This window comes from Astatotilapia calliptera, chromosome 8 (assembly GCF_964374335.1).
Source record: "Astatotilapia calliptera chromosome 8, fAstCal68.1, whole genome shotgun sequence".
Classification (NCBI taxonomy): Eukaryota; Metazoa; Chordata; class Actinopteri; order Cichliformes; family Cichlidae; genus Astatotilapia; species Astatotilapia calliptera.
Genome location: NC_137429.1, coordinates 25,442,586 through 25,470,339, shown reverse-complemented (window position 1 = coordinate 25,470,339; position 27,754 = coordinate 25,442,586). Strand labels below are relative to the sequence as shown.

Sequence of the window (27,754 nt, the reverse complement as noted above, 5' to 3'; positions counted from 1 at the left end):
AGCAGGAGTAAAAGTCAGTGAAACGTTCTGGGGACTGTTTACTTCTGCCTTTGGCTCTGCTGTCAGAGAAGAGTTACCAAGTGGAAGTAGTGGCACACATTTGCTAAAGAGGTAAGAGCTTTTTCTTGTCTTTGCACATGTCAGCTTTTACTGTGCTTTATGCCAAGTTTATACAGACTAACATTTGAAGGCCACACTTACTGTACTTGTCATTCTCAAATGGAAATGCTTAAGTGCAGTAAAGTAAAGAAAACAGGTACTAAATAAGCAAACTTGTCTACATGAAGCCCAAAGAAGGTGATTTCTTTGATTTCTGTTACATGTTTTACTCTCGTTTGCGCCTTGCCAAACATAATGTGAGCGCAGCGGAAGGACAAAGACAAGAGGTTGCAGTGTGAAGAGGGTCAGCAGCAGAGGCCTCACATTCTTCAGCCTCACTCCAGCAGGTGCTTGGAATCAGCTGGAGGAGCTGCTATAAACAAAAAGAATATACACATATATTCGCCCAGGGTAAAAGTATCTGTATTTAGGCACTTATGATGAAATAATGCAGTGTTTGGGGGTATTAAGTGTTAAAAGCACACTCTGTCATGTGGAACTGACTGTCAAAAACAAATATAACAGGAAATCCGTTATGAACTGCAGACTGATGTTTCATGACTAAAGCAACAGAACGTGTCAAGTATGACAACCACAAAAAAAAAAAGAAGAAAAAACTATAGTACTTCCTGATCTGATAAAGAATAAGAGTCGGTAGAAATTCTGAATAATCACATAGTTTTACTTAGAGTTACGCACACATTAAACTAAACAGATTTAATAGATTAGTACAGTACAGCATATGTGTGTATGCATCACTAATAAACAACAAGTAAGGCTTTAATATGCTTTAAGCTTTAATATGTACAGTTTGCAGATCACCGTCATCAGTTTTGACGGTAGATGTGGTGTTCCACAGGGTTCTGCATTGGATCAAAAATTCATTATTTAGTATATTAATGATATAAGTGCAGTGTCTAATATATGAAATGGTTGAAAATGACATGTTAAATCTGCATAGGTACTGAATTTGTTTATGCCAATGAAAAAAGGGGATATTAGTATATTAAATATATCTAAAATCACTGTGTACACCACTATGTGGTTGTACAGTTACTGAAAGACCATTCTAACTCAGTAGTTAATTAGTCATCCTTGGAAATGAACATACACCAAGATATATGGTGTAATACACAACACAAAGACAGAAAAGCATCAGAGCAAACAGTTGAAACTAAAAGAAACAACACGGATATACAAAACATTGCATCCATACATAAAATAGTCAAATGGTAAAATAGATAAATTGATAAATCCAGTAATCCATGACAAACTTTTTTTTAAACATTTTTGTGACTATGTTGCCTAGCAACAAACAGCAGGGCGTCTTGGGTATCGTACTTTTAATGTTATATTTAATAGCTGGATATTAACTGTTCAACTAAATCAAAAACAGTGTTTTAAATGTTTTTACTTGGAGAGTGTCCCAGTGTAACCAGTGTCAGTTTTATACACCAGTCCTGCTGCGCTTCAGCAAGATCAGTTAACTGCTAGTTAGCATTATATATATATAGCATTACATTAGCTTGGTAGGCGAAAAAACTAGCATTAGCTAAACTTACTCAATGCAAGTCTCTTAAATATGGGTGAGGGTTAAGACAAAGACAAAAAAAAGTAAAAAAAATAATTTCGTAAACTTAATCAAAACAACTAAATTAGAGAGTTTGGCCAATCAAAAAGTAAATGTAAATCTTTTTTTTTTAACTGTTTTGCTTTTTTACATTAAAAAATGCTAGCTTTACAACAAAAATGGATAAAGCCGGAAGAACGCCTTTTGTTTCTAGATTTATCACAATTTATTTATTTAACAACTATTTTAACATTATATGAAAATCCAGGGCTTTGAAATTACTATGTGACGTGTTTTGGCACTGTGTTAAAGAGACTGGACTCAATCAGTACAGACTTGGTTCCACACAGGTTAGTCGGCAGGTTTTTTTAGTTCATTTAGAATTTGTCTTCAGTGTCCTGTCGTGTTCCTGTGCCCTTATCGCCTCTGCAGCTTCTCCCACACACAGCTGCTCCAGTGCTGATGACAGGCCTCAGTTTTGAAATGCCAGGCCTGAAATAGTTAGCCTTGTTTATAATTAAACTGCACACGCAGGAAGGTTTCTCCTGTCTGTGGATACAAACGCACCAGGCCTGACACAAGCCTCGCACACAGTCTGTTCACAAACACGTATAGCCTTGACATGTGGTCTGCCAAATCTCACTACACATACAGTAGACTAATTAGTGGTGCTGATATATAATGAGTGAGTACTTGGAAAGCATAGAGGATTTAGAGATTGAAAGAATTAAAAAAAAAAAAATCAGGCTTGAGGTGTAATTGCAGGGTGGAAGAGTAAAATCGGAGCAGTCCAGGGTGGAGCTGAACTTCTTTTTTTTTTTTCATTTCTACATTTAGAGCTCTACTGAGGCCTTTTTCTTTTGGAAAATCATTCATATCATTTTTTCAACTCCTGCACCCAGAAGTCAGCATGGACCAGCAGCTGCAAGATATTTTTCGCAGGGTGTGGACCAAACTACAGGCTCTCCCAGAAGCAACTCCAGTGGAAGTGGGAGCCTTTGCCGTCCTCCTCCTCTTTATTGGTGAGTTTTAAGCACTGATCCATCATTCAAAATATGCCACACAAGGCGAAATTAGTGGGACAATAAAGTATTGAATTGAATTGAATATGTAAGTGGAATTACAAAAAATCATTTATTTATTCATTATGTAAATCCTCTGGTTTGAACTTCACCCGTGTATGATAAATGCTGAGTAGTTATTTCATTTCCACCTCCCTCTTGATATTGGAGTGTGGAGTGGATATAAAGTAAAGAAGTGAAGTCAGTGGCCGGTGTAATGCAAGACAAGTCGATCCAATCATAGGGGTCCATGGCTGAAAGCTCATTGTTGCTAACATGGATGACATCAGGAGCATTTCAGCAGTGGGTTGGCAGCGATGTAGCTATGCTTAGACATTTCGCCATTACTAGTAAAAGTAAACCAAAGCAGTCTAGCTGCAGGCCTCACAAATAAGCCAGTAAAATAAAAGGTACTTACATGCTCTATGTGGCAGGTGGGGAGTTTACATGTAACTTTATCATACACGGCCATCTAAACCAGAGGCCTGTTGTCACAGTTTGGCACTGTTGAAGTCGACCTCAATGCAGGAGACAAGACTTGAACTCAGAAACAGCTTTTAATGCTGAACCGTGTCCATACAGGGAAAAAAACAACACGTAAGGTGAACAGGGAATTGACTTGGAGGAAACACACACGCAGGGAACACACTGCCACAAGGGGAGAACGCAACAAATAACAGAAGGAGACGATAAAAACACACCTCGTGATTATGGAGATTACCAATTTGACACAGAGACAGATGATAAACACATGGACAAGATAGAAGGAACAAAATGGGATTACAGAAGGGGATTAACAAACCTATCATCAACTAAAGCAGACAGGGGACTAATGGCAAAGAAGAACAGGAAACTTGTAAGCACACGGAGAGTAAAGATAACACCATAAGCAGAGGGCTATGGAGCTCACACACAGTTCCATCACAAAAGCACAAACACAGAATGAACCTTCAGAGCAGGAGCACTGAACTAAAGGCACTCAGGAATCAAAGGAACGAATAATAGGAAGCTAAATGTCAACACTAAAGAATACAGAGTCATAAAGATAAATAAGAGTACAAAGCTAGAGAAAACTCAAAACGACCCTGACATCTATATCACTAGGTTTTGGATTTATCCAGATAATTTTAGGGTTAATCGTGGGTTATTCAGTAATATGAAGGCAGTTTACATAAAAGGTGGGCCATATGCACGGTTGGAGATAAGAAACCATTAGGTGTAAAATCAGCAGTCAGTTATTCCATACAGTAGGTCTTTTCAAGTCTTACTGACCACTTAAAGCACACAACAGTGCTTTTTTAATAACACACACATCCACGCTGGTTTGCCTGCAGCAGCTGTGTTTTGTGCTTGCATTTAATAATATAGTTTTATGTTCTTCTGTAAAAATCAGTCACTCTGCTGCCAGTAGACTTATCCACTTTAAAAGAACATGCTTGTAGCTAGATTGATAAACTGTGGGTTGACTTGTGGAGTTGATAACCTCCTTCATGTGCCCAGGTACACTGAGCTTGCCTGAGTATGCTGTTCTTGCTTCACAGTATAGGACCCAGTAATTGTGTAGAAAATTTCTAGACTCAAAATTGTCTCCCAGCTTGTGCTGACCCCACCCCGTGACTCTGTTTTGTTTTGTTTTTCTCCCTCCTGTCTTGTTTTTCTCCTCACAGCCACGGTTCTCTTCATGATATTACTCTCGTGCATCCACTGCTGTTGTTTTACGAAGCCAAAGCACCAGCCCTCAAGAGTTCAACCCTTGCACAACATCTGAGGAAGAGACAGGACAGAACACACCTAGAAACATCATCTCCATCCTTCTTCGCGCTTCTCTGGAAGAATTAAGTGGGTATCAAAAACAGGCAAGGATGGGAAGTTGGTGCCATGATATTTCCAGTACTCGATTATCATCCAGAGAGCCACACCACTGCAATGCAGCTGAAAGGCACAACTCATCAAGATTCATTATAAACCAGAACAATGTAACACTGTGTGGCAGAGTTTCATTGGCAAAGAGACACAACAACAAAGCTGATATGTCCTGAAATGTCACAGTGACTCAGTTATTACAAATGTGGTTTGCGATGATGTTCACATTCAGGAGGAATGTGGGAAACAACACGGACAGTGTACATTCCAACATGTATGTGTGCTCTGGGCACGAAGTTCAGCAGAAACATAGCTTTGTTCAAAAACAAAGCGCCCCCTGCTGGCTCAGTGAAGCAAATCGTGCCAATGGAAAATGTGAACTATTCATTGTTTGATGCCACAGTTTTAAATGTATTCCCGTTATATTGTAAAATAGTAGTGTGACATACAGGAAAGTGTTTCTGAGACGCCACTTTTATGTGTTTTTGCTTCTTCTTGCTTTTGTAAATGTATCAGATGTTAAATACTTTAATTAAATAAACATTTCTTTGTTCTTATACCTAATGTAGTCACCACAGTCTATAAGAGCGAGGATCAAAATGTCATCAGTGACTCGTTGCTCCATCGTGCACATTCCTTATCAGCAGAATTCCTCTTTGCCATTGTGAGTTTAAACATTAACCATGAGCTGTTGCTTTTACTTTGAAATGGCAGTCACCTGGAAATGCAAACAGGAACTGTGCTATGTTTGCATATTCAGAACACCACTCCTGCGCTCGAAGTGAAAGTAAACTGTTATTTTGGACTATTTAAAAAATCCTTTCTAGTTCGGCTTGTGGATCAGAAAAGCAGCTAAAGAGTCGAAGTTTTCTGTTGTCATACTCTGCTGTGTTTTCACGTTCTGTTAAGACTCAGTGAGCCGTTCACTTGGCAGGACATGGCGGTGGAGAGGTGAGTTTCTGAAAATGAATATGCTCGGTGACGAAAGGCCTTAACACCTGCAGATTAATGGGCCGTGCCAATAAAAATATAACATATCTGTTGCTTAGATATTTGGAGTGTGAAATAGCTTTTTTAGTTGGCAGATAATGTGCTTCTTTCAGCTCTTAGTGCCAAATAATGGTATTAATAAGATTGTGTGAGTTGGTAAATATCAGGGCAGGTTTACCTGGTTTTCATCTGGTTGATCATTCTCTATACAGTGTACTAGACCAGCAGAAACCCACAGGGTCACCTGAGGACTGGGTGGAGTGGTTCCTTCATCGTATGCATCAGGAGCCGTGGGCACTGGGTGGTATTGCCGTCATTGGAGTGTTTGTCCTGGTAATTCTCTCTCTGGTCATCTTTGCTCTGCTGTATGGATGCTGCTGCAGCTCAGGAGACGAGAAGACAAAGAGAAGGCAGAAGAATTCAAAGGACAGAGTCATTTAAGTGTGTTCAGATAAAAGAGAAAATGTACACTTTTCCACTTTTGAATTTCTTTGCTACATAGTATAGGACTCTTTTTTTAAAGGTTTCTTCAACCAAAATTTGAATGAAATTAAAATGCCCATATATTTTTTCAGTATCTGCAAAAATGGCCTGACCACATCACAGACGCCAAACCATTGTTCCACTTTGTAACGCGTCATTGCCAAGCAGCTGATTGTAAGAATTGTAAAATGGTGAATGGACTGCATTTTCTACTCTGAGCGCTCAAAGTACTTTTCACTACAAGAAGAAAATATTTAAATATTGCAGTTGTAAGAAAAATAGCCACTAATATCATAACCCTATTACACTAATAACTATTAAACTTTTTCTTCTAATTTATTCCAAGTTTGACTAGCATTTGTGATTTGAAATGATCCACAACCATTCTGTCAAGATACACAAATGTTTGTGTAAATTCATATGTTTATCTGGTGAACTTTTTAGGCTCACACAGTAAAAACTGACTGTTTTGATGTGATTTCAGTGTGATTACACATGAACCAGGTTGACGGATAATAAGACACACATGAATTCAATCCAGGTATTAAGGAAGGAAGGTAAAAGAACAGTGGAGGGAAGTAAAAACACAGCCCTGTGAGAAACTAACCTTCAAAATAAAATGCAAAGTGAACTTAAAGAATCAATACCTGTAAGTGAAACAATACCTAGAAATACCTGGTACAACAATAGAATGAACGCTGGACATAGATGTACAGTTACCATTGTGAAAATCTGAAGGGAAAAGTGTAGTTTGGGCAGAAAGTCGGAACTTATGGCAAATGGCATGGGATAATGAAACAAAAGGGAGACATTTATATAGGGTGCAAAACACAATAGAAGCTAAGAGGAGTAGCGGATTGCAGAGACGTGAGGAGGTTGTTATCAGTCGAATACGAACGGGCCACTGCTTTTTAAATGGTACTCTTTTTCGGATAGGGAAACATCCGACTGGGTTGTGTGATGGGTGCACTGATATGGAGACGGTTGAGCATGTACTCCTTAGTTGTAGGAAGTATGTAAGTCACAGGAGGGTGATGTGGGGTGAAATGAGTGGTGGAAGGGAACTTACATTTGAACAAGTGGTTAATAAGTTAAGTCATGGTGAAGGGAAAGTGGTGGTTTTTTGAGAAGTACTGGTCTCATCAAGAGGATCTGAGGATTCAGGAGTGACGGACGGTTAACAGCCAGGAGATGGCAGTAATGCAACAGTTTTGGATGCAAGCTGCCGTTAAACTTGACTGAAGAAGAAGAAGAAGAAGAAGAAGAAGAAGAAGAAGAAGAAGAATGAACGCTGGCCAACAAAATGACTACATTTCCCAGTGGCAGACCAGTTCCTTCGGTGTGTTACCGTTTTGATGACGTCAATATTCTGCGACCCACCGTTTATGCGATACTACACAGAAATGGCGAGCGGTAAAAAGAGTACGCTGCTGTCGTCTTTAGCGGTCTATGGAGATGATTCGGAGCCCGACTCTGACCCTGAACAAGAAGAATCAGGTATATAAAAGTATTTAACTTCCTTTCATACGTTTAACGACTATGAAATACTTTGCTGTAGGTCCGCCAGCCTTACTGCGGAACTTCATGTAGGAGCTAACGTTAGCATGTAGCTAGTTAGACGATCTTCATGTTCATGTTGTTTTGTTCGTAAAACATAATATGCGCATATTTCGCTGGATGGTGTTTTTTTATTGAGAGAAACTGTTGCCAAACGGAAATTAACATGCGTCTTTAGTTAACGGAGGAGGGTGCGTTTTGTGTCAGGATACCGGGTTGTGTTCTTGACTCCGAGATAACCTTGTTCACTGGTGAGATAGGCCCTTACTCAATTCTCAAGTACGCGAGTCCGGACTTGCCGAGAGCACGAACACGGATTCGCGATTTGTACAATTGGAACACCAGCGTACTTGATGCTGTCACAGGTCCGGAGTTTTTACTGCCGTCCCTTTGCCTGTTTAAATCATAAGAACTGTCACTACACAGAGATGTGCTTCTGAATGTGGACGATGTGTCTTCTGCATGCAGTAATACAGTTCTGCTTGTGTTGAATGATGTAAACAAACAATCGATCTACGCTCTTCAAACATCAAAATTGATCATTTGATTTTTTTTTATGACACATCCTCTGCTCTTTGTAATTTAACGCAATCTTTCCGTTTTCGTATTTTGGATATGATTTTTGAGTACACCTTCGCAGTAGCAATCGACTCCAAAATAAAGCTACCGGAAATGTACAACTCTATATCCCAGTATATTTTCCCATAGTTGTGATCCACTGGCAGTTTTCATGTTGGCCTTATTATGTTTATTTCTCATATCGTCCTTTCTTAAAGAGCCAAAGCCTGTCTGTTGGCACACAGGGACCAAATATACTGATTTGTTTCTGGATTGCTGGATTATGACTTGTGACATAAGATCATTGTAATCCTAATTTTACTAACCCATATTTCAATTTGTTAATGGACAGAATAATTATCAGATTAATCTCAAATTAAGTAGTCATTAGCTACAGATGGATGTGCGTAATGTACTCCACTGGAAGCAACTACACCAGTAGTAAAACCGCTTTACATTAATAACCCATTGATAAAATATACATCAGTATAAGGGGACCTTTTTGTCCACTGAGCTCTTCTAATTTTAAAGCTTAAAGTAAATTTCTTGAGAGCGAGAGAAATATGACATGTGGTTGTTAGTTGGCACAGAAGCTTTCAGAGCAGGGATTCATGAGTAAGTGCCAATTTAGGGAGTCGGTAAAGTTTTCAGAGTATAGTGACCATTAGTGAGGTCCCAGTGTTGCTAAGCTTTAGTCTAGGCAATGAGGGCTAGAACAGACAATTTAAAACTGAGGACGAACTCTTTCTTTGGCTATTTCCTGTTGTCTCATAGGCTGGCTTACTTTGAGGTTTCAATAGTTAGAATGATATCACTCAAAATTAGTTATGTGTGAAATAAAAGAATAATTTTGCTGCCTAATTGATTTCTTTTACTTCTGTGTCTTTGTGACCCCCCCCCCCCCCATCTCGCATCAATAGGGGGGCGTGTAGGAAGCCTTGTATATCGCTATGATGAGGATGACCTGAACCAAACTGTGGGCCCAGAAGAAAAAGAGTCTGCAGATGAAGACAGCAGAGAAAACAACTCGGTCAGTTTTGAATTCTGAGCTTTCTAGATTTTATTTTTACTCATCAATCAGTTCCATTCCACTGATGTCTCTAGCTGACAGAAAAATAGTTCACGTGTTGTGTGCTCTCGGAGTATGTGGTGTGTTTTGAGACATTGAATCTTCACTGAGTACAGAGGGGTTTGGAAGGCTGATTGCTTGGTTGGATCTGCATCATAATCAGGATCTCCCCACTACAAAATCAGCATCACCAAAGTACTTTTTTCCCCTCTTTTCTTTAGTTTTACGTTCACATTATTTGATTTCTTATAAGCATAAGTGCAATCTTCAACATCCCCCAAAAGTTGATTCTGTTTATCTGGATGTAGCGTTTTCAGTGGGAGAAACGTTTCGTCACTTATCCAAGTGACTTCTTCAGTCTTGGCTGACTGCAGGTTTCAGTACATTTGCATAATGACTGAAACTAGCACGCCCGAAGGAGCAGTGGACTGGGAGATCAGTTCATTGATCATTAAGATGCAAATTCTCATGACCATTGATCAAAGACCACTAATCAATGACAAAATCTTCAACATCAAAAGGCTAACGGTTGGCTAAGACAAACTATGGTTCCTCCTTTGTTTGATGTTGAATGCCACATATGTAGTCTTATCCATGCTTGCTTTATGCTTGACCTGGGATTGCACGAATCCAATCTGTGGGTGGTCACTGACAGCCTGTCTGCCTGCAGAGAATATTTGTGGTCAGATGGAGCCAGGGTTAAAAAAAGAAACTTGTAATAAAACTGATCTTTGAGCTATCTTGTCCTGTTGTTGGTCTGTCAGCAAGCTTCAGAAAAGACCGAACTTTTAATGTACAAAGAGCTGAAGATTAACAGTGTTTAAAATCAATGAAGTGTCCACTGCAGGCGCTGTCTGTACTTTTACTGTTTTTACAATCTTAGATTTTTCCACGCTTCTCCTATTCCCGGTAATCTCTGCTGTCACACCCCTCCCTATTCACTTGTCAACCAATCAACATTCACATCCAGTGACGTGTATTTGGGATTTTGCGGTGGCAAGTTTGTGATGGGTGAAAACTTCCGTCTGTGCTCTGTCCAAAAGCAAACCACAATGGGACAATAAATTATGCTTTAGTTACTTGTTAGTTTTAGAGCTTATTCTTAAAGTGCTCCATTACAATGCTGTTTGTTTTCTCTGGCATCTTTGTGCAGATTACATTAGCTCACCAAAGTCACAATATAGACAATGTTGTTAGGCTGAGAGCGGGTGCAGAGCAGCCATACAGAGCCAAGAACATATACAAGCATTATTATGAGAGTGGGTATTAGTGCTTTACTTTTTTCCCCCTCCATACTATTGCTGTAGCCACCTTTGCAAATGTTTTAATTTGCATCAAACTTTAAATGAAACTGTAAATTTTTGAAGTGTTCTTTGGGCACACATGTATCACACTCTTAACAGGGCTTGCAAAATTTTTCCAGTCAGGCTACCAAAATCTATCTCTGCCCTGCCTGTCGGGCTATCATAGGAAGGAAAAATATATGTCAATGCTTTTGCATTCTTTCGAAAATGTAGCTGAGCAATTATGTCATTATGTCGGTGAGCCACTGTCAATATGTGACACATTGAAATTGCGTTTGAATTTGCGCTTGTTTTTTGCTTTCACTTTGCGACCGCGTGAATGGTGTATAGAGAGCTTCAGCACTGATTGGTGAGTGACGATTAATTGCGCACCAATTCCTCTGACGTCGTCTTATCGGTGATTAGCTTACTATTCAGACATGACAAGTGAAATCTCTCGCAGCAAGCTTAAACATGTGAGAGGTTGATTGCGCAGAGAATCGCTGACCGTTATGTAAGTACGTATGTAAAAGCAGCAGGATTTACGCCGGTGTTTTAGTTCTGCTCAGCCAAATAAGACAGGTCAGGGTGAAGAAGGGACAGCCAAAGAAAAGCCGACCACAAAACGGAAAAGTTATGACAAATCAGACAATGAGACAAAAAAAGCGCAGCTTTTTTGGTTTCATGGACAAAAGAATTTCTGTTGGAATATGACGAGCTAAATAACATGATGTTCTGCCAGGTGTGTTGTGAGTTTCATTCGATTTCTGAGTCGACAAGCGCCTTTGTTACTGGGACCAGTAATTTTAAGAAAGACCCCATCAGAACCCATGAGAAATGCAAGAAATGCATTATTGCTCAGTCTGCAGTATCTTTCCCGGAACAAACACCAATTGCAAAAACATACTAAAAATAAACCAAGCACAAGAAGAAGTCCTGAAAAATCTGTTTAGAACAGCGTGCTATGTTGCAAAGAGTGAACTACCACTGGCAAAATTTAGCAGTCTTTGCAAACTTCAAAAAGCAAATGGCCTCGATCTTGGTTCCACTTACCTCTGACCCGTGACTCCAGTGGAAATGTCATATTCAGGATCTGACACAGACTGATTCATGTCCTACACAGTTCTTACAAGTTCATAGAAATTTCTGTTCAACGAGAACCAAGTATTTGAGTTGATGATTGTAATTTTTATACAATGTTGTGATTTGTATTTTAACAATTTTTTGATTAATTTTTGTTTCTGTTACAATATTATACTTTAATGTATAATATTGTAACGGAAACAAAACATAAAAAAAATTGCTCTCTTTTTTTTATTCGGGCTACCTAAATTTATTTTGGGCTACCAAAAACTGAAGAGTGCCGGCTCAAAGGGCTACCAGAGATTTTGAAATTTTGCGAGCCTTGCTTAAGTTGCTAGAAATCACAGTCAGCCTTACAACCTCCCAGAAATGCTTTATTTAAGGCCCACTTGTAGATGAAATAGTTGACTAATAGGTTTTCAGCCCAGTGCTGGCTGTTGGTCCTGCTGCTCGGCTCCCCATTATGGTCTCTTTTCCTTTTTGCCCCTTACAGTGTTAACCTTCTGCATTTTTGTTTTTATAGGAAGTGGACGAATCTGACGAGGGGAGGGACGCAGATGACTTTGAGGTATTTGAACACTGTGGGATTGATTAGATTTAGTGATTAAGCCTGATTAGTTTGTCATTCTGTTTTGTGACTAACCTGAAGCACAGCGATGGCGGCCACAACATGCAGCGATAGAGCATATTCACTAGATGGTGCTGTGGGTTCATGGATTTGAAGTACGCTATGAGTCACTGATGCATCTTCATGTGTGGCTTAAAGTGAAGAGGCGAACCAGCCGTGTTGATTCTGTAAAGCACACTACTTGGACCTTCACACCATACTAACCACACCCTTTGTATGTGTTTTCAAACTGTATGAGCCAGACGGTGTGCCAGCTTCCTGCTGCACTGTTTGGCAGAGGATGTATAGCTTGACTGAGGCTTTGATTTACAACATTTCTGTGATGGCTGTCTGAGGGGATTTTGTGAGTTTTGCCTGTTGGTTATGCCACATCATGAAGTGATGGCAATGAAAGGACATTGCAGTATGGTAATGATAACTGTGGTTCATGATGTGGTTTCTCAGTGCTGCGTGTATCAACATGTAGAGCTTTATTGCCATGGAAGAGAAACATTTCCAGGAAAGTTAATGAAACATATTCTGTGTACTTTGTAGGGAAATACTTCACTTTCTTCTGTTGGGATGTGGTGCAAAATGAAAATTATAAAAACAAAAAAACAATTTGCAGCTCTCGTTAACCCGTATTTTATTCACTATAGAACATAAGAATCCTATTCACACCATAAATGAAGACTGAGACCACCTCCTCCAAAGGGTCTCAGTGCAGTCGATTTGTTTTACTAGCGTGATTACCATGTTCACATCTGCACAAGTGAACTGAGGTAAGGCAGAAGAAAACCAGTTTGATTTAAATGGAATAAACCTTCAGAGAGATTACAATGAATATCTGATCATTTAAAGTATATTCATATAATCTGGAGAATGTCTGTGTGCAAAGGACAGTTTTTATTTTACAAAGCATCCCAACTACTTTGGAAACGTGCCCATGTGTTTAGTAGTGTTATTTAAACCTGCTGCAAATACCTTTTGTGAGCAGTTGCATTAAAAACAGAGGTTGTCGTGTAATTTTGGCTACGTTGGGAGAGAGAGTTTAAAGCCTCGATGTGTTTTCTTGCTTTTGTTACCATCACTAAGATATTGTTATAAAGCAATAGGATACTACTCATTTTGGTTTTGCTAGAAATTCTGCGGTGAAATCTAGCAGCAGTGTAGTTTGCATAAGCAGATGTTAGGTCAACAGGCTAATATTTGGGTTAAGATTTAGAAACCCAAAAAGAGAGTGAATGTTTATATTAGCTTTCACTTTGTCCTCAAACTTATTGTCGTTTGCAGTTGGCTTATCTGTGAATGGCAGCTGTTAGGTGTTGGTGTGATACGTGTCTTAATTGAGCGTGCGCAGTGCCTCATTTAACCACAAAGACTGTTGTGCTCGATAAGAACTGTGGTTGGATATATCCAAGTTCTCCTTTAATGTTTTAGATTGTACTGCGATCTAGTCTGAGATCTTAAGAAAACATTGAGTTTACACATTCGGGCATGGGGAACTGTCTGCTGGAATGGAGATAAAGGGGATAATCTGTAGTGTGAAGCCTTTGTATTGTCGATAAAGTTGATAGTTCTTTTTAGATCTGTGATAGCTGTGCAGCAGAGCCCCCTACTACAGGAGAACGTTTCCTTGAAGAGCGTGCATCAGAGTCCCTATCGCTTAATTTCAAAGCACTGTTTCTGTTAGTTGGTGACCAACTGAGATATTGAGAAGAGGGGATCTGTTATGTTTCCAGTAATGCTTATTTAATAATTGCCTGGAAGTTTTAATTTTCAGTAAAATGGATTGTTCTATAATCTTGCTCATAATTTTTAAGCTTGCTGGAGGATATGTTAATTAAAAAAAAAAAATTAGACAAACTAAATGTCATAAGTGACAGAGCTCTGAAATATTTAGAGATATTATTGTCCAACATATCTGAGAGTAGTGCTCTGAATTTTGGGATCCTCACCTTCTAGTACCATCTGGTGAAAAAGTCAGTTTTGTTTTTATGTGGTGTGACCAATTTATTTCATTTACACATTTTTTAACCACTATCTCGACTATAATTCTCATTCTGTTACCCAAAATCTATGTGGTTTTATAAATCCAGGCAATTCTCTCCAGTGTTTCGTTTTTCCCAGTTTAACATGCTAACAAGTAGCACTAAGGTGTTAAGTGTTCCTTCGAGGCTAATGATCCTGGAGCTTGAACACTAAGGAAGGAGAAAAGCACTTGGCTGGAAAGGATGTGCAGCAGGTTAGGGTGATCAAGGATACCGATGGAAATGTCATAAACAAAAGAAGAGAGTGTATTGAGAAGGTGAAAAGAGTACTTTGAGGATCTCATGAATGAAAAAAATGAGAGAGCAGATGGAGGACAGTTAGTGAATCAAGGTGTGCAGAGGATTAGCAAGGAGGAGGTGAGGCCAGATACGAAGGGTCGAAAAGAGGTTGGCCCAGAAAAACACTCTGAAGATAATGAACCATACCAGGAGTTGTTGAAGCTAGATTAAGGAGAGACGTGACAATCAGTCAGCAGCATTATGGCTTTTTTGCACTGCAGATGCAATGTTTCCTTCTGAGAGTGTTAAGAGTACAGATCAGAAGGAGCCTCACTGTCTTTGTAGGTCTAAAGAAAGTAAATGGTGGTGTTTGAAGAGAGAAACTGTGATACTGCATGTAAAAGTGGAAGGGAAGTGAGGGTGGTGCACGACATGTATGAGCAAGAAAGATGACAGATGAGCAGGTTTAAGAGAGCTGGAGGTACACTCTCAAGAGAAGAGGAATATTTTGGACAGAAGAATAACAGCAAGAGTAAAGGGGAAGGTTTGAGATGGTGAGCTGTGTGGTTTGGACACAGTGACGCTGAAAAAAGAACCACAGAGATCATTCATGAATGTAGTGAAAGAAAGTTATGTGACACAAAAAGGATGCTGGTAATAGGATGAGATGGAGGCAGATGATCCACTGTTTCATCTTCTCAAGGGAGCAGCCCAAAGGAGAGGGAAACAAAATAGTAGTAATAATAATAATAATAGTAATAATATTCCTGCTATTGTAGCAGTGCTGAATGAGTCTGTTATAAGAGGGCAGCCCACATGCTAAAATGCTGCTGCTGCAGAGGCCTGAGTTCAAATCCACTTGGATACCATTTTCTGTGGATCTTCCACACACAGAACTGTTCCTGGTGAGAAACAGACTGAACCTCATGTTCAGTGGAGTGCTCCTTTTAACGAGGAAGCATATCGCTTTGTTTATACAGCTGATACAATTAAAGCAATCCGGTCAGTCTTAAATCGTTTTTTCCCAGTTTGCTGGATGTATGCAAAACGCTAACAGCTGATATTTCATACAGCTGTCTCACAGAAATCCCATCAAGAAAGAAGAAAATGTAGAATTAGAAGTAACCCCCTTATGGTGTATTCAACACCATATTCTGTTATTATAATAATGTAGCATTGGCCTTTATTACACTGTTTCCAGTAATTAAAACTTAAATGAGTAGATACGTGATCAGCGTCCCTCCAGTGAATAATCTTTGGGTATATGTGTGGTTACAAGTCCGTGTTTACTCATGCTAGACAGATGGCTTGACGATGTGCACAGTTAGCTGAAATTAGAAGGGCCTGTTGTTGATCTGAAAGGGTGGTAATATTTTTGGTGTGGCCTTGTGAGACGGCTAAATTTATATTCTCTGTACAAAAGTCCTCAAAAGCTGCTTACTGTGACCTTACTGTGAGGGCGAGCTAAAAGGGGAAGCCGTGCCAACTGGAGGATCAGTGAAGTGATGAGTGTTTTTTTGTTTTTTGTTTGTTTGTTTGTTTTTTAAATTAATTCGTTTAATTTTAAGCTCTGTATCAAATAGTCTAATTTTTTTTTGCTGGGGTTCTTTGCTGTATTTACATGTCTTTCTGCCGTCCTCCCTCCTCCACCACCACCTTGTGATTTGGCCCACTTCAGGACAGTTCTTTGATGTGCCCGTGCAGTTGCTAGGTGACGGCATGATTCCTGTGAATAACAGCGCTGTTCTTTTGTGCTGAACCTGTGTTATGCCCACAATGCTGGCACAATAGGCGGCATATTTTAAGGGCTGTACAAGACTCCTCCTCCTGCTGAGCCAAGTCGTTCTCTGGAATCTTCTCTAAGATTTACAGTTCAGGCTTCTGTTACTGCTAAGAAACTGCTCTGTAGTGTGTGAAGTCTGCTTCTGGGTTCTGTGATTTTTAGGTTTCAGGTATACAGAGAATGAGCTTTTGTCTTTAGCTCTCTCTTTTTCACCTGTACAGTTTTCCAATTTCATTGTACCATTGTACTATGTATGACTGTGCAATGACAATAAAGAGTTATCTAATTATCTAACACCTTTGATTAGATCATTCATCTCACCAACTAAACCCTAGCAGGAATCATGGTCTCATAATATCTATGACTGATGCTGCGTTTATTTCCCACCATCGAGCACTAATGATAAAAACAGGCCTAAATGTCCCCTGTTTTTTCATTTTTCTGCCCTCCCACTCTCACCCCTTTTCTTGTGATTTCTAGATCTCAGAAGCAGAAAAAAAGGACCCCAAGGAGCTAGTTGGTGAGTATACGCATGAACTCGCACGTGCTCACGCAGAATATAGAGCGGCAATTAAAGGATTAAAGTAATCCTTGTGCTCAATCTTTAACTTTGAACAATAAACTGACCCTACACAGAAGTATTAGCCCAAGCCTGTGATATATTCCCCACTGTTGTCCACAAGCTCTTAAAATGATTTAATATTTAAAAAAATAAAAAAAAAAAATATATATATATATATATATATATATATATATTTTTTTTTTTTTTAAATTTTAGTGGAACCCGACTTAAAAATTAATTTCTTCCCTTTCGTAAGTCGCAAATTTTCGTAAGTCGAAGCACCCATTGCACGTTTTGAGTGAGGCGATGCTGATTGATAGGCTAATTGCTAACTAGAACCACAATGCGTCGTTCAAGTGGAACAGCGAAGCACAAGTACGGAAGCCAAGGGGTTGTCACATGATTCGGAAGGCATTGTGGGCATTGTAGGCTTGGCTGAGCCAATCAGAGCCAGCGGTTTCGTTACTCGGGCATTTTGCCGTAACACAGGAAGAAATATTGCCGTTCAGTGCCTTCGTAACTTGAATTTTTCGTGAAACGGGGTATTCGTAAGTCAGGGTTCCACTGTATATACAGGGTGGGCCATTTATATGGATACACCGTAATAACATGGGAATGGTTGGTGATATTAAAGTCCTGTTTGTGGCACATTAGTATATGTGAGGGGGAAAACTCCTCAAGATGGGTGGTGACCATGGTGGCCATTTAGAAGTCGGCCATCTTGGATACAACTTTTGTTTTTTCAATAGGAAGAGGGCCATGTGACACATCTAACTTATTGGTACTGTCACAAGAAAAAACAATGGTGTGCTTGGTTTCAACGTAACTTTATTCTTTCATGAGTTATTTACAAGTTTCTCTTTGTTCACAGCCATTAACATGTCGAAGAGGTTAACATGTGAGGAGCGGATCGAAATTGTGTTGATATCTGGTGAACGCAGTAACCGGGTCATTGCAGCAGATTTCAATGCAAGACACCCTACGAGACCACCCATCTCCCATGCTACAGTTAGCAAACTGCTCGCTAAGTTTCGTGAAACTGGTTCAGTGTTGGATTTGCCAAAATGTGGACGCAAGAAAACTGTCACTAATGAAGAAACATCAGTGGCTGTCCTAGCTTCATTCAGCAAGAGCCCACAGCGTAGCACTCGCCGCATGTCACTGGAGACTGGCATTAGTCGAACATCCCTTCGGCGGATATTAGCTACTCACAAATGGCACCCTTAGAAACTCCAGCTACTGCAGCATCTCAACGAGGATGACCCAGATCGGCGCACAGAATTTGCAGAATGGGCAAAACAAAAATTGGAACAGGACCCTCAGTTCACACAGAAGATTTTGTTCAGTGATGAGGCAAACTTTTATGTGAATGGTGAAGTTAACAAACAAAACCACCACTATTGGTCTGACACTAACCCACATTGGATGGATCCCTCCAAGACTGTTGGAACAACAAAAGTGATGTGTTCGACATGTTAATGGCTGTGAACAAAGAGAAACTTGTAAATAACTCATGAAAGAATAAAGTTACATTGAAACCAAGCACACCATTCCTTTTCTTGTGACAGTACCAATAAGTTTGATGTATCACATGGCCCTCTTCCTATTGAAAAAAACAAAAGTTGTATCCAAGATGGCTCTGAGACTTTGCAGCGACATCAGCGGCCACCTTTGAACTCGTAACTATGTAACTGACTGTAAATGAACGTAAAGATGCAGACAAGACCAGGAGGCATTCATTGCAGTGAAATGTGGATGGCTATAATTATACTCCAGTACATTAGCCAAACTTTGTAGAGAAATACAGTTTTAACATAAACTGTATTTGAAATACAGTTTATGTTAAAACTGTCCAATATCCAGTGACTGAGTGATTATAAAGATGGTTTTCCAACAACAGCCTTGTTGCTTTGCTGGTTAGCCACATAGAGCTGAGATGGTTATTGCCTGGTTAAAGTTGTAATCTTTAATAGTTTAGTTTTATCCTTAATGAAGCCCACCTGAAATGAATTTAAAAAGATGTGATGATATATAGATGGCTGCTACGATCATCCAGGAGGTACTAAATTGCATTCGATTTACGTTAGAGCTTGATATCTTTGCAGAAAACCTGTGATTCTTTAGCTGAATGTAATCCCCGGGAAATCCACAGTTTGCCTTTTTTAGTCAGGTGTAAAAAATATATTAAAAAAAAAACAAAACAATTGTTGTAGAAAATTACACCTTTTGGAAAAAGTACAGTATATATTCTGACTTATCCTTTGTAGAACCTAATAGCACTCAAAGCTGAGTGCCTCAGACATGGCTGTAATTATTTGCTTAAAAGGATAATAATACATTTGTTGAATTTCTTTCAAAAATATGTGAAAGAATCAGATTTTTTAGCAATGCCAGCTGGGTGTTGGTACAGTAGGTGTATGAATCACTACCTAGACCTAGTTGACTTATTCAAGCCTCTTTGTCCACTGACTAATAAATGAAGGACTAACAAGGACCTGGCAGTGGTTGGTGAGTAATGACTGATCTGTACAGGTGTGTAAGGAAACATCAAATCAGGCAGGATATGAGTGATACAGGGAGTGGCGTTTTATACACCAACCTCTTAGACTGTAAACCTCTGGCACTGACCGTCTCTCTCTGCTGTTGGTTAATGCAGCCCCCAGCTGGATGCGGATGATGGCACAGATTAGGCAGTGCGACACCCATTCGACATGTGGTAATGCATTGCCACGAGGGTAGACAACTCATAATTACAATTAAAATTATGTGATTTCTCATGGATTAAATGTTTTATTTTGAAAGAATGTCTCACAGAAAACGAGTGTGAGAAGAGTTGTGTAACATATTTGTTTATAAAATGGATGAAAATCATTTTAAAAGGTGTCAGCACATCTCACTGTGTAATATCTGCCATCACTCTCCACGAGAGGAATGGCCTCTGCTCACAAATAATTTCCCGCTACCGTCACCTCTTCCAAACTTCTAGCCTGGCTCAGGCATAAAAACAAGTCCCAGAGGAAAAGGAGATGCACTAGCGCGATTTTAAAGCTTTCAAAGCAGTTGCTATTGCCACGAGTGTACTGTAGTGTCAGTGTGACTCATAGCCTGAGCCCGGACCCTTGGCATTCCTGCAGTGGAGCTCGGCTCCTCCGTCTTGTCTGTCAGTAAATGTCACAGAGCATCTGGCTAAAAGCCTTCTGTCAGCAAGCTGAAGATGGCTCTTTGTCTGTTTACTGAAGGGACGGACATTGTCTGCCTTTCCCAGAAAAAAACCCCAGGGCACAGACTTTGACTTTCTGTCTGTTTTTAGGAAGACAGATGGTGATTTAGAAACAGAATATAATCTTTTCTCTGTCTGTTTATTACTCTCAGATTCTTCCTGTTGTTTGAGAATATTCCTTCCCATGCTGAGCTGAATAATTAGCAGGGATTTATTTATTTTTGTATTTATTACACAGGCTGTGATTTATTCACACTCACACTGCTACTACCATCCGACGCACTTTAGTGTTTAGAGTTTGTACAAGGGCACAAAATTGTGAAGTAAATCTCAGGTTGTTTTAAGTGGATTAGCAGGCTTCCACACTGTTAAACCTTGTTGCAGCAGCACTGTTAGACAGTGTTTGCAAGTCTTTGTGTAGAGAGAGTTTTGTAAAATACCAAGCTACCACCTAATGCCTCTGAGTCATCGGACTTGCCTTGTCAGGTTTTTATTGTTTGGTGCTACAGAAGTTTTCTGTCTCTAATAACTGAGGTTTAGTGCCACAGACTATTTACACAAGACCAGTTCATCTTCACGTAACTGAATATCTCTGTATATCTCTATATATCTCTAAACTAGTTCACATCTTAGGCATGCGTATGAACCTATGCACATGCATGCTCAGCTTTACTTTTGTGTCTAGCCAACAGAGGGAACGCCCTGCCCCTCCTTTACTCCAACGGGGGAGGTTAACTATAACCATATCAGTTATCCAACAAAAGGGAAAGAGAGGTGCTCCGCCTCTTAGTCTTCTGACATGCGGGCAATCGGTGCACCAAAACAGTATAGACATGTGCACCTCTGTGGACCCATATGATCATGATCAGCAGGCTGATGAAGATAGAAAATGATTAGCATCGTGTCTGCACACGAGCAGAGTTCAGCTCTGGCACATGTTGCTTAACTGTGTTGCAGTAATGTTTCTGCTCACATAGAGCCAAGATGATGCAGTCTCCATTATTTCCAAACACAGGTTTTCCACTTTGCCTAAGTCCATTTTAAATGATGGCTTGCTAAGAGAATTGTCTATTTTTAATCCTGTAACACCTGAAGGGGAGCTCAGGTTTGGTTTTTGGTCTTGTGTCAGGAATTTGAATATATACTCTGATAAATGACTTTGGGTCTAACGGGATTTTTTCCCTTATGTTCCCTGATTGAAAGCTGGGTGGGATGTTTTCTTTTGAATTGAATAAAAACATTAAATATAAGAATAAAAGTAATTGGGTTGTGCGTATGTGATGATGGGATTTTGCTCTGCTCTGTAAGCTAAAGTGTGAAACAAGACACAGTAAGCACGTTCTTTTTGGTCTTTTCATGTCCAGTCAGGTTCTTACTTGTCAGTGTTCTTCATAGAGCTTCAGCAGACACGAGTTCCTCCATCTGCACATACATGCACACTTGCAGCATCTACTCACCGAAGTACTGACAGCTCTAAATGACTGTGTCTGTGTGATTAAGAGTTAGTGACACAGAAGAATGCCTGGCCTGCAGTCAGAGAGAGCAGAGGGAGACAAGTCGAGCAAAACAAAGGAGACGAAAGGAGTCTGCCTTCTCTATACAAGCCCCAACAGCAGCCACTCCCTGCCTGGGACATGCTCTCTTCATACCACACTGCCCTGTAAAACTTACTGGCACACACTTAGGAGTAAGATGAACACAAGGGTGCTCAGGAATTCTCCAGTAATACTTTGACGCACATTAATCGAGTTTCTTCTCCAATTCATGTCCGTATTCCACCACCACCTCTCCAATTTCTCATTTGGTGGATGTACTTCTACATTTTAGCCGTCTAATCCTGCATGTAAAGACACGCAGGGAAAAGCCACAGAGGTGAAAGCACATTAGGCTTATGTTTATTTTTCTTTCCTTCCAGCTCTGTTTTCAGAAAAGGTGAGAAACATGTCACCTGACGAGATCAAGATCCCCTCCGAACCCCCCGGACGCTGCTCCAGCCATCTACAGGTACCCAACACCACTGCTAAACGTTCTCTTAACCACATACATTTCACTTGCAGCACACGCTTTAATGCTGTTGTATCATGCAAGCAGCTTGAGTAACACCACTTAGGCCACAGTTATGCCTGCTAATCAGATTGGGGGGGGGTGTGTGGTTAAAGCTGGGGTTTGGGGTTTTATAAGGGCTTGATTGAATAATCTGGGGTTTTGTAGACTTGTTTATGTGCTGGATAACTACTTTCCAGGTAGTAAATTCATCCTCCTAAAAGAACTTGTCATTAGCTTAAAAAAGAAGAAATTGGTTCCATGGGGGGAGAAAACAGTCTGCGCTCACAGCCTTGGCATAAGATCAGATTTAGAAACCAAGACTTGAAACGCTAAAGGTTCGAAGCTGCCTCATCCACACACGAAACATATGGGATATTTATGCACTGAAAATAACCTCCTGTTGACGCCAAGCGACTCATTTAGCTTTCACTTGTTCCCTCTCGGGTTAGAAATACATTCTAGTGGCGACATAAATCCTGAGGCGCACCCCTGTAATTAAACCGGCACACAGTGTCATCCTCAGTCTGCTCAGCATCACCGCCGCTGATTTCTTTTCGTTGCTTTGCATTTTCGGCGCTTCCAGCTTCAGTCAGTTAGGTTTGTCTTCTGAGGAGCAAAGGCAGGTCAGGACATACAGCTGACTTAGTAAGTGAACAGCTCAGCAGTATCCCCTCTGGGCTGACACTCCCCCACCTATCAGACGAACAACTAATGATTCACCTTCACCATAACAGCCTGGATATCCCTGCCCTCTGGGCTCAGAGGAGCTGCAGCACATGTACTCTCACAGTATGGCTTAATTGGATTTCGCAAATATTCTGTTTTTCCTGTCAATTCACCAGCGCTGGAATGTAGCCACTTTGTGAACTGTTTCCAAATGCCTTTTGCAATCATACCGCGACCTTGAGATTAGAGCAGATTAGAGCGATCCACTGGCTGCCAACTCACTGAGCTCAGTCTGAAACTCGGATATCTCTGGAAAAGATTTGTGTTTTAGGAAAAGCTGACCACAATATCTGTTTTTATTTTTTATAAGTCTGCATTTGACAAAATTTTGCTGCTGGAAATTCAAGTGAAACCTTCTGAGGGAGAGGCAGGAAGTGTCCAGACTGGTCCAAAGCAGAGCAGCAGAATCACTATCATGTGTTAGCCTAATAAAAAAACAACAACAAAAAAACCCACTTGCAACAGCTCCAATAGTTTTATCAGTCACCAGTAGGTTTGTTGGGGCTTTACATCAGTGTAAAGTAGATATTTGACTATTGTACCTGTTATAGAGAGTGTGTCAAATTGGAAGACTTGTAAAGATGTGTTTTCTTTTGTAGTTTAAAAGTTAAAATGTGACAACATGGTGTAGACAGTCTGCAGCAAGTGTCACTCACAGTTTCCTCTTGTGCATTTTTGGCTACTTCTTTAATAAAAAGAGAAATAACATCACTGCCAGTGAGTGCTTAAATGCTGACAGTCGTCAGCTATACTTGTATAGGTTATCTCATAGGATCTACATGCATCAGTGCAGAAGTATAAATGAAGCTTCTAATGTCATTTGTCCAACCAAAGTGGTACAACACCTAAGGGTTGCTCTCTAACAAATGCATAACTTGTAATTACAATTTAAGTGGGGCATACAGTTACTTTAAGGGTGCAGAGTGTTCATAGTGACAATGCTGTGAGCATGTTTGTTTTTGCATTTTCTGTGGGAGTTTATAGGGATGGACTCATCCTGGAACAAACTGCATATTTTGGTGCTGATCTATTCGCGACATGCTCGCTGCTTGCCTTCAGCCATTAACCTTGTTTATTTCACTGTTTATTGACATCCTATTTGTGGCAGAGGGATGCTTATTGAACCTTGAAAGTAAATATAATTCATTATAGTCCAGATATGTTTAATATTAGTGTGCTTGTTAATCTCAAGAATCCACACAAGATATTTTAATTAAGTCGGGGATTTATTGTGCACATTTAAAGAGTTTACTTGAGGAAGGTCAGAAAGTGCGTCTTCAAAAATAATTTTTTGTAGTTGTTTACATCAAATTATCCAGCCAATAGGGATGGCTTTTTAGAAAACACTAATATTAGAAGCACAGGAATTCGTTTTGTTGCTGTTAACACAGTAACAGTGGACCTAGACATGTAGTGATGATAGAGATACCTCTATGGATGAACAAGAGCACTATCCTCTTATTTCTTCTTTTTCTATATTAAGACCTCATGCATCACTGTGGATCTGGGTACATGTGCCAGCTCTATGTGGTTTAGTTGAACGTGGATGTGAAATATTTCTCCGCAAATTCAGGAAACTCATCTACAGTAACTCCATTCCTGGTATAAACATGTTGTTTATTTCCTAAGTGACACTGCATTGTGACACAAGTGAAGTGAATTGTAACAGCGGCGTGTGTGTGTGTGTTCTCTTCCTTCACCAGTTTGTTTGTTTTGTAACAGGAGAAGATTCACAAGCTGTATGAGAGGAAGCTCCATGGAGATTTTGACACAAACGCCCATATCCAGCAAAAGAAGGAATTTAGAAACCCAAGGTATGCAGCTCAGCTGGAGAATGCACCCACACCGTCAAACGCACACATGGGCTGTCAGCTACACGTGACAGCAGATGTACTGTTTGACTCTTATGAAGCTCCTCTTTGTTTTCAGTATTTACGAGAAGCTCATTCAGTTCTGCGCCATAGATGAACTGGGAACCAACTACCCAAAAGATATGTTCGATCCTCATGCCTGGTCGGAAGACTCTTACTATGAAGCTCTCGGTAAGTCTTTTTATTTTCGCTTACTTGTTCTTTGTGATTTCATATCAGCGCTCATAATTGCTTTTAATCCTCCAGCCAAAGCTCAGAAGGTGGAGATGGACAAACTGGAGAAAGCCAAGAAGGAACGGACCAAGGTGAGCCTAACGACAAAGAAGAGTGGATTACTCTGTCAGTCTGCATCAGGGGCAAGTCTCCACCAGCTGTACTTCATTTCTACTTTACCTCCATCTGACACACAGAAATCAATGTTGCCAAGTTGAGCTCTCGTAACAGCAGCTCGGGCCCAGCCCAGGGCAGATGTACTTGTCGGCTTCACCCATTCTGGGTTGCTACATAAAAACCAACTGCTCCCCCCACCCCCCCAGTATGTCTTTCTTTGCTATGGATTCTTTTGACTTTATGCTGGGCATCATTTCAGACAGCTAAATGCTGGGGGTGATGGGAGTTTCCAAGGACAATGTTGTTTAAAAACATAGTGATACCTGCTGCCATCAGCAGCATCATTCCTGCTGTTGCACTGAGCTGGACTTGAATGAACATGTAGAGCACAGCAGCTATTCTGCCTGATGTGAAATGAACTCACTGTTATGTAGCTACAGTATTCAAGCTAAGAGACATCAGAGCTGTTCACAGTATTTGTAGTTGTGCAAAATGCTTCGCTTACATATTATTGTAACCTCTGCTGTAGATTCTTAAGTTGAGCTTTTCAGTGACTGCGGTCAAGTTGTTTTTTTAAACAATAATAAATCAAACAATTTAAACCAGTGTTTTAATATATGTGTGTGTGTGTGTTGTTGTTTTTTTCCAGATTGAGTTTGTCACGGGGACTAAGAAGGGCACCAACCCCTCCAGCACAGCAGCCTCCACCACCAGCAACACCACAACTACATCCACAGGTAAAGCACTGCAACATCTGCTAGCTTCAGCTGCTCCAGTAGTAGTGTGATCAGATTGGACCTCAGGTGTACACGAACAAATGAGGCTATTGGGTTAGTGAGGTACAGTCCAAAAATCTTAAGCCACTTCTTATTTGTTTCTATTTTGCTTCCAAGAAGCTGGCTCTTCTTTTTCTTTGTGCTTTTTCAGGCTTTTTTTGTTTGGTAAGCCATTGTTACAGATAACAGACACAGTAGCAAATAAACAATTTTAAAATTAATATCATTTTTAAACGCTTTGTTGCTAGCAGGCGGTCACAAAAATGAGATGAATGATGCATCCTGCCAATCGGTTAATCCAGAAAACACAGACCTGCTCTTACTGACTCCTCCCCTGTGTTTACTATGTCACAGATGCCCAGAAGAGGAAAAGTAAGTGGGACTCTGCACTCCCTGTGACCCTGGCCCAGCCCACCCTCATCACAACCACAGCCACGCTGCCCGCCGTCGTCTCTGTGACAACAACAGCAAGCGGTACCAAGACCACCGTCATCTCCGCAGTGGGTACCATCTTAAAGAAAGCAAAGCAGTGAGGATGATGAACGGGCTGCAGCGTGACCGACGGCCTGTATTGTGCTGCAGCCGTTATATGTGTGAAAAGTGATGGACACATTTTCAGAACCAGCCCACAAATTCTTTCTGCTCCTCGTGGACTCACAAAGACTAAAAACTGCCTTCTATCTCTGGGATTGTATCTGCAATTATGGCATCACAAAGCCAAACTGACCGCGGGGACAATACTCCTCTGTAAATCTGATGCATGCAGATCTTTCTAAACAAGCGACTATGTCATTGTGCTTTTTTCTTTTTCTTTATTTGATGGCAACATTTGTTTATTTAAGACAGGAAATTGTTGAAACTGTAAAAGGGTCCCTCACAGAACAGATGTAGTTAAAATGTCTGAAGTTTATTTTTCTATACATAGTTGTGGTACAGTATTTTCATGCCTGCTGTAGCACTCGATTGTAATCGTTCTTCTGTAGCACAGTGAATGACTCTGAGCTGAGATGTTTGTTTTTTGTTTTTTTTTACTCTTGTACGTATGTATTGATAAGAAGGTGAATAAATGGATGAGATGTTGCCTTTTCACTTGGTTTCTCGTCATTTGCGCAAACTGTGATCACTCAGTCCTCTGTCATTTCACATATGGCTGCTTCTAGGAGAGCGTTACGTCTTTGTGCTTTGAAAGGACGCTCCGTGGTTATCCAGGAACAAGCTCTTATTGACTGCACACATTGGCCTGAATCTGGACTGAAGACTCTCTCTGGCTTTCGTGCAGATGCCGCCAACACATTCAAACAGTTTCTATCTTTCAGGGCGAAGCATCTGCGTTCCAGGTGAGGTTATGCTCACTCTAACCTCACACTCCTCATCTGACTTCTCTAGAAAGGGGAGTGTCAAGACATTTATGTGATTATGAGGTACTGTAGTGGGTTAAAGCTGGCAAGAATCAGCAGGCTCTGAATTTTAAAGCAGCAGCACGTCCCATTGAGTTATTTTTAAAAGCTGCACATAGTTTTTCATAACCTTTCATACTTGGAAGGTGGGTGCAGTCCTTTAACTTGCCTAACTAAATATCTGAAATATGCAAAAGTAAATGTCTTCCTTGTTTTCCGGTTGTTTATCAGAACCTCACCCTGCGATCCCAGTCATGATGTTGTCGTATAATCATCCATGATGGCCTGCAATTAGACTGATGTAAATATACCGTGCACAGCTTTGCGATTAACTTTATACTTTGTCCTCAATCACAAGCTGACTTCCTAAATTGGCTCTCACTCATTAAACCTTTGGTATTAGAGGCTGGAGAAGACTCTGCGTTCTGAATCTGAGCTGTCGGTGCGACTCCTGAGGGAGGTTTAAAGTGCAGATTATGGTTTAGCACTGACTCATTTATGACATTCAGTTGAATCATACCCACATTTGGCCACAAGCCTCTATAGAAGT

The 27,754-nt window shown here is 40.3% G+C and overlaps 1 protein-coding gene and 1 non-coding gene across 3 annotated transcripts; both read left to right on the top strand.

Annotated features, from left to right (window-relative positions):
- Positions 1-51: 51 nt before the first annotated feature.
- On the top strand, positions 52-2,583 carry LOC113028413 (uncharacterized). Its single transcript, XR_013911047.1, has 3 exons — positions 52-111; positions 367-446; positions 2,507-2,583. It is a non-coding gene; the product is annotated as an uncharacterized LOC113028413 (transcript).
- Positions 2,584-7,378: 4,795 nt separating this feature from the next.
- On the top strand, positions 7,379-26,896 carry sap30bp (SAP30 binding protein). 2 transcript variants are annotated; one of them, XM_026177355.2, is made up of 10 exons: positions 7,379-7,563; positions 9,102-9,211; positions 12,140-12,184; positions 16,757-16,796; positions 21,974-22,062; positions 24,553-24,644; positions 24,760-24,872; positions 24,948-25,057; positions 25,681-25,768; positions 26,162-26,896. In XM_026177355.2, the coding sequence occupies exons 1-10, from the start codon at positions 7,422-7,424 to the stop codon at positions 26,338-26,340; spliced, it is 1,008 nt and encodes a 335-aa protein (XP_026033140.1). In that variant the 5' UTR covers positions 7,379-7,421; the 3' UTR covers positions 26,341-26,896. The 2 variants fall into 2 exon arrangements, with proteins under 2 accessions (XP_026033140.1, XP_026033141.1); XM_026177356.2 differs by having other exon boundaries at positions 7,384-7,563; positions 24,948-25,006.
- Positions 26,897-27,754: the final 858 nt, after the last annotated feature.